Source organism: Falco peregrinus, chromosome 16 (genome assembly GCF_023634155.1).
Source record: "Falco peregrinus isolate bFalPer1 chromosome 16, bFalPer1.pri, whole genome shotgun sequence".
Classification (NCBI taxonomy): Eukaryota; Metazoa; Chordata; class Aves; order Falconiformes; family Falconidae; genus Falco; species Falco peregrinus.
Genome location: NC_073736.1, coordinates 1,945,428 through 1,958,028, shown reverse-complemented (window position 1 = coordinate 1,958,028; position 12,601 = coordinate 1,945,428). Strand labels below are relative to the sequence as shown.

Here is a 12,601-nt window from a genome sequence, read left to right as displayed (position 1 = left end):
GATGAACTTTCACCTGAATGGGGTTAAATTCAGAGAAGTAAAAAGCCACAGCAAAACTGAAATAAAGAGCAGTGATCTGAAAAAAAAAATAATGCTTTTAACTGTCTTTAGGTGGTTGTTAAGCTTCGCCAAAGAGGCAAAGCTGCTCCAAACCAATTTAACTTAAGACTTCTCTGTATTTGTGCTCTTTTTAGTGCCATCAATTGATAATCCAAGTGTTAGAGGTTTGTTGGGTATTGCTAGCTGTCCTGTGAGAGAGTGAGGGGACTGACTCTGCCTCAGTCTGTAACGTAAGTCAGCGGTGTGGTGTTGGTTTCTACTGCCGATAAAATTTAGGCTGGTGACTGCAGGATATTTGCTTCAGTAGGCAGCAAGGAAAGTGAACAAGTACAACATACCATTTTATAACTGCATTGACAGCACTTGTTTTCTGTTTTTCCCTCAGTGGTGCCCCAAATATCTATCTTTTCTGAGAGAGAGATTTTCTAAAATCTTTTTGCTTTGCTGATGGCAAATGAAATGCTCCGTAGAGCAGCAGCTAGGAGCTTTTGATATCTTAAAATCTTATGTGTGCTCTTCACCTTCAGTATGTCTCAACTCTTTATGTTGCAGGATCTTATGATTCTCCGTAACAGCTGCTACCTGACAAATAAAAATTCTGAGGCCACCCAATCCATGAGTGGGCATCGAAACATAAAGAGGCGATGTGGGGAGTCGCACCTGGAATCCCCTGCGGGCTGTGGTCACGGTCCTGCCGCTGGATGCGTGTTAAGCAAACTAGTTCAGTTGCCTACACCTCCCTTGTCAAAGCACCAGCTGAAACGGTTAGAAGAACACAAATATCAGAGTGCTGGACGATCCCTGCTTGAACCCCTAATGCAAGGTTACTGGGAATGGTTAGTTGGAAGAGTTCCAGCCTGGATTGCCCCGAATCTGATCACCATCATTGGACTGTTAATAAATATATTTACAACTCTGCTATTAGTATATTACTGCCCAACAGCTACAGAACAGGTAAGTTACGGACCTCTGACAATTTTTGTTCATAGTTGCTGTCACCTAGTAGCACCATTTTCTGGTGGGTTCTCATCTTTGTGGAGAACTGTTTCTCCTTGACCAGCCTGCAGTTCTCATACGTTGAAGCTCTTCTCTGTAGGTGTCTAATGTGCGTGCCTCTGTGCGAGTGCCTGCGTGCTGAAAGAACACATACGTATTTTGGGGTTAGCTCGCTGCTTGCTCAGTGAAACGGCACTACCTCTGGCCAACATGCACCATGTGAAACAGGATCCAGTACCAAAATAGCTGTTCTGGTTGCAGCTATGAAGGACCCGCTTCACAAAAGCTGCAGCCCCACAAGGCTTGAGTGCCTGTGCAGACAATTAAGAAATGGATTTGCAGCCATCTTGCATGGCATGAGGTTTTGCCTGTTTACTTTCTCTGCTTGTGACTAGGTTAGTCACCTCCAGCTTTCTGATCTAGAGTTACCACACAATGAGGAGTGCAAGGTGACTCGATTGGCAGCGAGCTGCGTCTGCCTGCAAGCCCAGCTAGAGTTGCAACACAGCGAGGAACTTGAGCTCAGTCAAGGGACTGAGCTCCAAAGTGGTGCAGCTTGAGAGATCAAGGCGGGCTGCTTCCTCTGTGGCTGTGTGACTAAACCCAGCTTACTAAAACAAAGGAACACCTTTCTTCATCCCGTGTGGGCCTGGTAATGTGAACTGCCAGGGCAGCTTGGATCAGAACCTTAGGTACAGTGTGTTACAAACTGTGGGAATACAAAGTTGTCTTCTTGAGCAGCATGTCGCCCGAGTAGTCTGTGAGAAGGCTTTACTCTTTGTTCCGAATGCACTAAAAGCTCCTGACCTGTCCTCAGGAGAACTGTCTTAACTTCCTGTAATTCCTGGTTTCAGGGATACAAGTGTCTTTACGAGGCATTTCAGCTTACTAGTTTATAAGACTTTTCTCTTTTCAGTAGTTACCCCTTAAGGCACTCGACAAACATCCAGTTTTATGCGCTGGAAAAGTTTTGCCACTTGAATGTGGAATCTTTAAAGCTGCTCATATCTTATGTGCTGAAAAAGGGAATTATTTGGAACAGAAAATGTATTACACTAAAATAGCTGGAGAATGTCTCATGAGTTCTAGCTTTTAAAATACCTGAACTCCTTTGTAACCAAGTCTCCCAGCTGAGGTGGTGAAAACGCTTCACAGTCAAGTGGCATACAGTTAGTTTCCAACCAGACTCTAAAAAAACCCGTGTAGATTGGCACATTCAGCACTGCGTCCCTGTTCTGCATATGACATAGCAAAAGGATATTTGCTTCTTCTAGAAATCTGTTGAAATAGATAGTTTCACAATAACTTGTGGAATTTGGCAGGTGTAAGATAAAAAGTGAATGTTAAGCTGGAGCAGTGAATGCTCAGAGCAGCTCCTTTCTCCTTTGGCCCACGGCACTGCTGTATGGCTTGGTTTTAACTTGCTGCTTATTTCCATAGCACTGTTCCGTGGGGCTGAGGCTCTGAAATCCAGTTTGATAGAGAGATTTCAATCTGTCTCTATTTCATCAACTTAGCAGATAGTATAGGCCACTGAACCAGAGCATAATTTAAAATTTAGAGTACAGTTGTATTTTGGTTGGTAATTAAACTTCTGAAGTACACACTAAAGTATGCTCAGAGCATCAAAAAGTCAGTGTTAGCTGTAGTCTGTTGTATTAAAACTGGTTTGTATTTTAACCAGTTTGAGAGTTACTTTGTGTGAAGCGAGTGAGATTGTATTCTTGCTTTAGATGAAAAATAACTTTGCTGAGCTAGCTTTCAGCCTGATCTGGTTTGCCATATGGCACTGCAGCCCTGTGTGCTGGCACGACAGGGAGGGTGCCATCTCGATGGTGGAGCTGGGAGCTTGTGCTTTTAAAGTGTCAAGTAGCTGTCTGGGAAAGAAAATCGGGCTTTGAAATTCCAGAAACAGATGATTTTTTTTTTTTTTTTCAAAAAGCACTGTTGCTTTCAGATGTAAATTGTCTTTTCCTTTTAACTCAGTCTTAGTTCTGTGTTTTTCAAAAGCAACTTGTCTCTTCCTGTTGATGAGAAGTGTAGCCAAGAGAGCGTAGCTATGACTTACAGTTTCAGTGGTAGCAAAAAAGAAAATAAAAATAGTTCTACTGCCTGCTTAGTTGAGGGGACCCCAGCTAGCAATGTGCTGGCAATGGAATGGTAGCTGATTATTATTTTTTTTCCTATAAAAAAGAAAAGGAAAAAAAGATTTGGATAGGAGGGAACTGTGAAATCTTATGCAGATACAAATAACATCTGTGGAAACACCTATGCTGCTGATGAAAGTAGCATTTAAGAAAGAAGAGCCAGTGGTCTGATTTATTTTTTTTTATAGGTTTATAGAAGAAAATTGCATGACCCTGAAGGTAACCTAAACATTGTAAATAAAATCTGTACACAAGAAACAGAAATGGTATCATGGGATGGAATTCTGTGGCATCAAAACCTTGTCTAAACGTGATCCTCTGCTTTTGGGTGACACGTTTCCCCCTTACTTCTCTCCTTGTGCTGGTTTGTATAGATACACTGCTGAAAGCAGAGCGTGGTGCCAGCTTTTGAGGCAGAATGAACTGTTTTAGTAAAATCCTGTAGCAGGAACAATGCAAGTTGTAGAAAGAAATACAATTTAAGTTGATGTGCTGCAAATGAGTCATGGTTGTGTAGGCCAAAACAAGCTGGGCTCCAGAGCTTTATGAGAGGCAAGTCAGCTTGATTAAGCTACTTAGCTGTATTAATACTTCATTGGCATGGTCTATAAAATACAGCTGCTCATAAATGATCACTTCTATAAGTTGTGTCAAATGTGAAGATTGCTAAATATCCAGTAATATCTGTTTTATGGATGTGTAAACTGAGACAATCTAATGGCAAACCTCTCTGGCTTTTATAGTCATAATGGTTTATGCCTCAGATACTGAAAAAAACTTGAATTGTAGTCTCTGGTCTATCAGGAATTCGGTATTGTTCCTATTTCTGTAGAAATAAAGACTACAATACAGGATATGAATACTAAGGGTTATTAACACGATTTGGCAGAGCTGCTGTTACCCAGTAATGGAAAAAACGGTGGTGGAGGAGGTGCGGTGCTGCAGAGCACTGAAACTTTACAGATCTCAGAGTCTGATGGCTAAGCTTGAACTCTAAAACTTTGAGCGCTTTGCAATGACGTGGTTCTCAAATGCTGCTGCAGCCTGGTAATACCCTGTACTTGGCAGTGTTTTAGTATGTGACACCTCCCTGAGGTCTTGTGAAGATGAGCTCAGTGTTTGTGCCACAGTTGCACAGGGGCTAAGAAGTTTTTGAGTTTCTAGATCACTTGGACATACCCCCACTGGAAACAAAAGCAAGACAAGAACTTAACTGTGCACCACTTTGCAAATGTAGTGATAGAATTTTTTTCAGATGTACAGTGCAGCTTCCTGCTTTGTAAGATGTTCTTTACCTATTAATCAAAGCTAGTAGTTCTTGTCACTGTTTTATTTACATTTCTCATGTCATAATCCTGCCTGCCTGTCCTTGCAAGGACCAGCTAACGAAAAGTCCATGCATGATGAGGAAGTGTGTGCAAATGAAAAACTGCTATATGAGAGTGTAAGATAGGTCAGCTTGAGGCTTTGCTTTTTTTTTCTTTTAAGGTTTAAAAAAGATCTTTTACTCTCATTGACTTTCTTTCTTAGGCACCTCCCTGGGCATACATTGCTTGTGCATGTGGCCTTTTCATCTACCAGTCTCTGGATGCTATAGATGGAAAACAAGCAAGAAGGACAAACAGCAGTACTCCGTTAGGAGAACTTTTTGATCATGGCTGTGACTCACTTTCCACAGGTATTGTCATTTTTAATTGAAGTATGAGGATTAAATGACTCTGTTTCAGGGATCAAATCTGCAATACAGAAAAATGCTTCTTTTCTGAAGAAGAGGACAACTGATATTGATGAATGTGTAGCTTTTCAGTCAGCCTTCTTTCCATAACGGTACTCTTGATCAACTGAACGTCATCTTGTATTACACTGGGGAAAAAAATTTAAAATTTAAGCATGTGACTGGTTCAATTTGAGCCAGCAGTCTTCTGTGCATGCTTTATCAGAGTCTTGGTTCTAAAAAATCTTCCACACAAAGCTGTCAAAGTGCTCTCCTGTAGTATTTCAGATTGAATCTGTGTGGAGTGATTGCAAGGCAGCCCCAAGAATGGGACAATTCTTGAGTGGCCAATGGGACAGTACAAGTCTGAGTTTTAAGATTAGAATCAGCAAGATCAGTTCATAGCTGGGTCGAGTTCACTGAGCCAGCCTGAAGTTTAACCCCATTGTAAAAGAATGATCAAGTGCTTTTGGGTACTTGAATTTAAAACTCTTACACTTTAAATTTTTATGGATACTTTATCAAAGTTGTGTATTTGAAGGGTAGAGGGGAAAGATACCTTATGAATCTTGAATGACAGACCTTGGATTTTCTTAATGGCATAATAAAAATTCAGGAAATGGGGGAAAAACATGTCCAGCAAATCTTAGATACACGAGAACCACAAAACTCTGGCAGCAGGCTGCAATTGCATAAATTGCTTGAGTCCCTTGATGTCTAATCCCATTAAGCTCAATAAAAATGTAGGCGACTAAGAAACCCTCAATATTGAGGACTTCTGATAACTAATAAGAATTTAAATATACATTTTACAGTCTGTACTTTTAAAAATGGAAGTGCTGATCTCTTATGTCTGTGAAATAAAACACATCAGGATACCTTGGTGCTGTCTCTCCTCTGGGTCCCTTTGTTAGATTTGTTTCTGGTCAGGATCTTTACACACATACACGCTTTACCTTTTTACTATGTGACTGATTTTCTTCTGCAGTCTTTGTGGTTTTGGGAACTTGTATTGCTGTGCAGCTGGGAACGAACCCTGACTGGATGTTCTTTTGTTGTTTTGCTGGAACGTTCATGTTTTACTGCGCACATTGGCAGACGTACGTCTCTGGAACGCTGCGCTTTGGCATGTAAGTACCTTGGCTGAAAATAAAACTGAAAGTTAGGCGGCTTTCCTGTCTGGTTGCACTTGATGTGATTGTGCTTCAGATCCTTAGAGCAGTAGTGAATTGTTTATATTCAAATACACACACTTAGAGCTTGTGGCAGCTATTACCTCTTTGATCTGCAATTAATACTGAATGTTACTTAACTTGTTTTAGGAGTGGTGAAGTAGCCTTTTGTCATATTTGTTAATTAAGAACTTCTGATGTGATTTCAGCTTAAATAAGGGAATCTACCTGGGTTTTCATCCCCAAGAATGGAATGCTGTTGTCAGATGGTGGCAGTCTGGCTTTAGTATTCAGTTAACTGCCTTTCTCTTGATAGTGCTTGACTTGTGATGATGTTTAATGATGATTAATGTTTACTATTATACACTATATTTTAAGAGTTATGGCTTAATTGACACTGCTCCTGCAACTTGAAGTTCTGAATCCCTTCTAGTTAGTTTAGACCGTGGTTCTGCCAGTAACGAGACCAAAATTGCAATGCCAAGAAAGTCAACAGCTGAAATCCCATTTACTGCTGGGTGAGGATATGTGGGGAAACAGAACACAAGGACTCGGTGAGCTGTGGGATTCACTAGCCTTCATGTGGAAATGTACATTCATTCTAAGTTTGCTTTTATAGGTCTAACAAATATATTTCAAATGAATACACCGTAGAATGATTTTTGCATCTGGAACCCTCTGAAATTTGCCTTTAGTTTGTCTGGGATTTTGAAACAATGCTACAACAAGCAGCATTTATTTACAGTCTATTGATCTGTAGACACCCGCATACTGCTAAAACAGTACAAGTGTGGGCCTCTTGTCTATAAGAGTTTTTATTGGCAGGGTACTAATGCAGATTCTTTTGAGAAACCTCTGTTTCTGGTCAAAGATTTAAGGTGTTGGAGTAGTTTTCAATGTCTACTGGAGGAAGAAAAGAAAAAAATCTATACCTCTGTTCTAATCCTGACTATACCAGCGCAGATTGACTGAAACTATTCTGATACTTCAATCTTGAAAGCAAGACATCTGGCTCAAATCTTTTACTGTTTTAGGCTTCTCACATTTGTGCTATATCAAAGGTCTCAATACTGAATGCTTTTAGCTCACTTTGAACTTTACAGGGCCCTGATCATTAAAGTGTTCCTGTTATCGATCAAAGAACACAAAAACCCCAACCTTGGCATGTGCTTGACTTCATGGATGCAAGTACCAAAATCATGCGATTTGCTTTTGTGCTCTAGACAAGTGTGTATGTTGGTCCTGGTATTCACTGTAACCTTGCTTTTTGCTTTTGTGAAGAGTCTTCATATTTTGGAGACAACATTATTTAGCAGATACTTTTGGTCTGCGTGGCCTTATATTATGAGAATTTGGTGATCCATCATTATGTAGCTAATTTAGGGAAGGCAATAAGCACACAAATATGTATTATTATTTTAGATAACAGACAGCACTGTCTAGTAAACACATTTGTTTCTTCATTTGCTCCGTGTCAGAAGGTTAATAGACTGCCGTAAGCTGACGTTCATTTCTGTGGCAAAAACTCTGAGACTATTTGTCCAATTAAATGATTCTTACTGTTTCATACTAGGTTTTTCTGAAGCTTTCATTTCACCAGTCATAAAACTGAAAAAAAATAAGTCTGTATTTTATCTACCCTTTCAGATTCACTGGAGCACACAGGCTTAGGTATTCTTACTCCTGAATAAGTGGAATCAGAGACAGCTGTTGAAAGGAGCTGAAAAGTTCTTAGTGCACAGTAGCATTTTCCTGTCTGTTTATCCTATGCCAAAAATACAGAGGGGGCTGTGAACTGTAGTGATGTTTTAGGCAATGTGACAGCACTTCTAAATTGCTTCCCGTTCCAGAGAAGCGAGAAAGAGCACGTAGTTCTAGTCTCATCACAGAAATACAATAAGCAATGTCTGAGAAGTTGTATTTCATTACAGAGATCTGCTCAATAAGCAAATTGGAAATAGCTCAGAGAAGAGCAGCAGACCGCTAAAGGGAAATATTAGTATTTTACTCCATACACACAGCTCGAACTTGAACAGTTAAATGTATAATCAACTTGGCTTGCTGAAAAAATCCATTGTCTTTAAAAAAAAAAAAAGACAAATTAGTGTCAGATTAAGTGTATGCTTGCAGAACAGAATGTCCAATTCATACATGCTGTCACTGTACCAGCCTTGACAATTCAGTGAAGCTGTACAGAGTGCACTTTGTGTCAAACTTTATCTGCAGAGCAGAAGTGTTCACCCTGAGGGAGGAAGAAATGGGATTGCTTCTGCTAAATTCCTATGGAGCGTTGCAGGTAGAGTAGGAAACCTATTATTTAATTGTGCCCAATTACTGAATAAATTGACTGTGCTAGTTCTTTTTCTTCCTACTGACAACTGTGGGGAGCTGCCCTGCACAACCCTGGGACTGTAGAATAATCAGTTGAAACGGTAAGATCCTGTAATCTTTCTCCATCTTTAAATGATCACGTAACTTTATTAGATCTTGGCAGCTGATGCAGACTTCAGAAAGCAAGTCTGTGTTGAGTTGGTTAAATAGCTCAAAAAAATAGCTAGAGGTCAGTGTTGACTAGAAGTTCCCTGTGAGGAAGTTGAGAAGTGTCTCAAAGAAAGTTGGGCTGGCTGCAGTAAAAGTCACTATGGTAACATCAGCAGCACAAAGGCAGCGAGGAGCAGCATGGATGGACTTGTATGCAGCAGTTTTGTTTAAAACCAAACACCTGATCTGGGAACGGGCTCATGAATGAGCAGGAATATACTGCGCGTTTGAAGAAACAAAAAGGTGATTCTGAATTGTAGGAAAACATTCAATGTCGAAGCAGTCCAAATAATGACTTTGTTCTCATGTCCTGTTTTTAAGATCAGTAACTGGTTTATCTGGATTGCAGACTTGCTGTGCTTCAATACAGAATGAGCTTTGTTTCAGGCTTAGTCTTGTAGGTGTTCTGTAGCTGGGGCTTCTCTGGTTTGGAAAAAGTGAATTTTCTTCTGCATTTCACAAAAATCAAAGTGGCAAGCCCCGGTGGGCTTCCACATGTCCAAACAGATGCAAATCTGGTATTTCAGGAACACGCTGCAGAAACCAGAGCGTTAGGGAATGTGGTGCACAAACCCCGAGAGGGATTTGCCTGCTGTTAGCTGGAGCCCAGGAGTGATTACTAGCTCTGGTTCTTGCAGATCCAAACTTAATCCACTTGGATTCGGTACTGTACGTGCTCACTGTTCTGGCTTCCAGAAGTATATTAGGAGATGTCTGCTACGCAGGTTCGGTGCTGTATCCAGCCTTACAAGGTCAGTGCACAGACAGCCTGACTGCTAAATTCCAGATGTCTCCAATCCAGGGTGGCTGGAGGTGAAGCTACAGCTATCATTATTATTATATAGTCTGTCGGATCTGAGCTGGGTTCTGCATTGCAACTTGAGTGTTGTCTTAAAACAGGTTGCTTTTCAAAAAGCTCTGGTAATGCACAGGTCATGACCTTGTGTGCTTGGCCATGCTGGACTGGGGGAAGTGCCAAACCATTTTAAAACCCCAGTGGACACTCAGCAAGGGTCTACCTAGAGACATGAGTGTGTTGCTGCACCATGGTCTCCAGCGTTTCTCCTGTGAGTTACTGCATTATCTGGTTTAGTCCAACATTTCTTAATTGGAAAAAAGGAAAGTTGGTGATGGTAGAAGTTATAGGGGGTGTGTGTATAATTATACACACACAATGAGATAGAAATTAGTTTCTAAGGATGCTTCATAAAGGCACATCAGTAAACGCTGAAAGGAAGGATCAGTTCTTACCAGCTTTTCTATAACTGAACAGTTAAAGGTTGGTCTTCACTCTTTGAAGAATAGTCCCCAGAGAAAGCAAAAGAATTCAGGCTTGTCTAACAAAACAACCATTATTGAGGAATGTTGGAGAATTTGGGGGAACATTCTTGTTCAGTGACACTGTAGCAGTGGTACATGCAGAAGAGCCCACTTGTTAATGGGTTGGTTTAGGAAGGGGAGAAGGTTAATTTGGTTAACCTGCTGAGCCCTTTTGCCAGTACTGCCACTGAGGTATAAAGGCGAGATAGTAAATGAGGCTGTATTTCAGAAAGCAGGTAAAATGATGCCTCTTTAGCAGTTAGCAGAAAGAGTGAGTTTGTTGTCTTGGATAGACAATTCACACCAAATACCAAAATACAGAGATGGAAGCCTTCCAAGTCAGAGTTAGCACATTGAGTTCTTGCTCCTGGGAACAGCTTTAGGATCTCAGGGCTACGCTAGGAGATAAGGCAGTAATCCCCGTGATTATAGATAGGGCTTAAAACTTTCCATTTTAGGAGTTTTTCCAACACTTTTTGAAGAACTTTAGCACCTTGATTTCTGAGCTTCAAACTTCCCTCTGCAAATAAGAGTCCCTCTTAATGTCACAGGGGAATTGGTTTCTCTACGCTTGCAAGAAGGATGTGTTGAAGTAGGGTTGTGGTAGGTGTTAAGTTTGCTGCTTGCAACCTGCCTTCTGTGCACTTCAGTCACTCATTGCCACCTGCCAGCTTCTCTGTAGTGCTTGGTGTGCATCGCATAAATATGTATAAGTGCCTTGCTACAGCACTCATACATACAGCTGAAATTGCCGAGGGCTGATGTAAATGGTGTGGGAGGTTTTCCACGTGATCATCCTCTTCCTTTTCCCTCTCACAAGTCCCTTACCAGTGTTTTAAGCCAGAAACCCGGTGGTCATGTGCAGAGATGCTGCTGCTGCTGATTGTTTTGCCTTTATCATTGAAAGATGTTCTTACTGCCCTGTGAAATAGTGAACTTCAATGTAATGAGGTGAAGCATGTGGCTGTTGTCTGACCTGTACAACTTTTCACGTACATGAGTGAGCAGCAAAAGGAAAAATTTACATATTGATATAAGTGTATTAGAACAAGGAAAGGACAGGCTCATTTTTAATATTATTTTTACTTCAACATGAATTTCCTGTAGCTGGAAATATTTTTAATTCATTCATTCCTCTGTACAGTTTGCTTTATTCATGTTATTTGTATTTCATTATGTCCTGTCCAAGTGAAAATGCTGGGTTAGAATGAGTTAAGATTAAACTCTGTAATAATTTAAAACTAAGCATTTGGACTTCTAGCATGTGACTTCTAACCTTTTTTTCTCTTGTGTTGTGATGATGAACATTCTTCTCTTGTTGCAGTGGTTCCCTTAAGAAAACAATCCTTTGTCTCATGCTCAGATTCATAGTTCATTGCCCAGCCTGAGTAATCCCACTTGCATGCTTAGTAGATACAGATAAAACAGATGGAAGAATCATCATTTCTCAGACCAGAGTGCTGCTACACAGAGTATTAAATAGTAGACATACCCCCTTGAATTTTCCAGCCTCATAACTTCTATTTTCTGATGAGGCAAGAGTGTTTTTCTTTTCTACTATGTTTTGCTATATGGGACTCCTACAAGGAATTCTGTATGTGGGGAAGGGGGGAGGATGGGACAGAAAGGCCCCCCTTAGTTGCACAGAATATTAACAAGAAGCTGTATTTCTAGTGATTGACTTGATTTCAGAGCCATCTTCAGTGTAAGTACCTGTTTCCTGTTGTTCTTGGTTCACTTGCTCAGGAAATCTCCCAACTCCGAACTGAATCCTTTCGGCTCACGATGCTGGGCAAGGAGCGAATTGACTGCAGCTGTCTCTAAACTCTGCAACTTGATTCAGTGGTGGCCTTTGTAAGGTCTAATGGCTAGTTTAATCAAACAGGATCTCTTAAGAATTGCCAGTGGAAAATGCTTAATAAATTAGCACTGACAAGAGTATATTCTGGATGCATGACTAATCAATTGTGTGTTAATTGGCTCAAGGCTCTCACCAGCTTGACAAGGGAACTTGCAGAGCAGGCAGCGTACAAAATAAGACTTGTCACTGCCAACATCTAAATAGAGTTAAGCACATGCTGAGGTCAACGGCCCCTTCTTAAGCTTTCCCAGATAATGTTTAAAAAATGAATCCATGTCTGGATTACAAATATCATTGAGTGACGTAGGAAAAAAAGGAAGAGAAACTGCAGCTGTTCAAAAGTACCAGAGTTAGCTGTGGTGTTTGTATATGTGACTTTCGCTTCCTTTATTCCCTAAAATACCAAATCTTACCTTTTCTAACTGTATACCGTATTATGTGCTGTGATAATTCAACTGACAATGCTTATCAGGCTGAAATTCAGTGTAACCTCTCATCAAGCACAGGACTGCCTGTCATAACTGCACTTCTTAATCTCTGTCAGTGTGATCACAATGAACTCTTGTTTCCTTGATGTACCTTTTTAATCAATTGGCATGTTACTAGATGGTTTAATGTAGTTTAATTTGATCACACTTTAAAATATTTTATAGTTACGGTAAAGTGCAGATTTATACCACTTCTATAAGGACTATGTGTGGTAGTTGTATCTCTGTTGGCTACAGCATGTTTTTTCATCCCTTTCTGTTGGGTGAAAAATAAATACATACAGGACGGAGTTCAGTTACTG

General features: G+C 40.5%; 1 protein-coding gene across 4 annotated transcripts in view; it reads left to right on the top strand.

The window, feature by feature from the left end:
• The window catches only part of CEPT1 (choline/ethanolamine phosphotransferase 1), a 32,047-nt gene that overhangs the window by 2,078 nt on the left and 17,368 nt on the right, over positions 1-12,601 (top strand). For all 4 annotated transcript variants that reach the window (XM_027789831.2, XM_005239601.3, XM_055820055.1 and 1 more), the window contains exons 2-4: positions 613-1,014; positions 4,734-4,881; positions 5,906-6,047. In XM_027789831.2, the coding sequence (XP_027645632.1) occupies positions 619-1,014; positions 4,734-4,881; positions 5,906-6,047 (686 nt within the window). In that variant the 5' untranslated portion in view covers positions 613-618. The remainder of the gene's footprint in view (positions 1-612; positions 1,015-4,733; positions 4,882-5,905; positions 6,048-12,601) is intronic.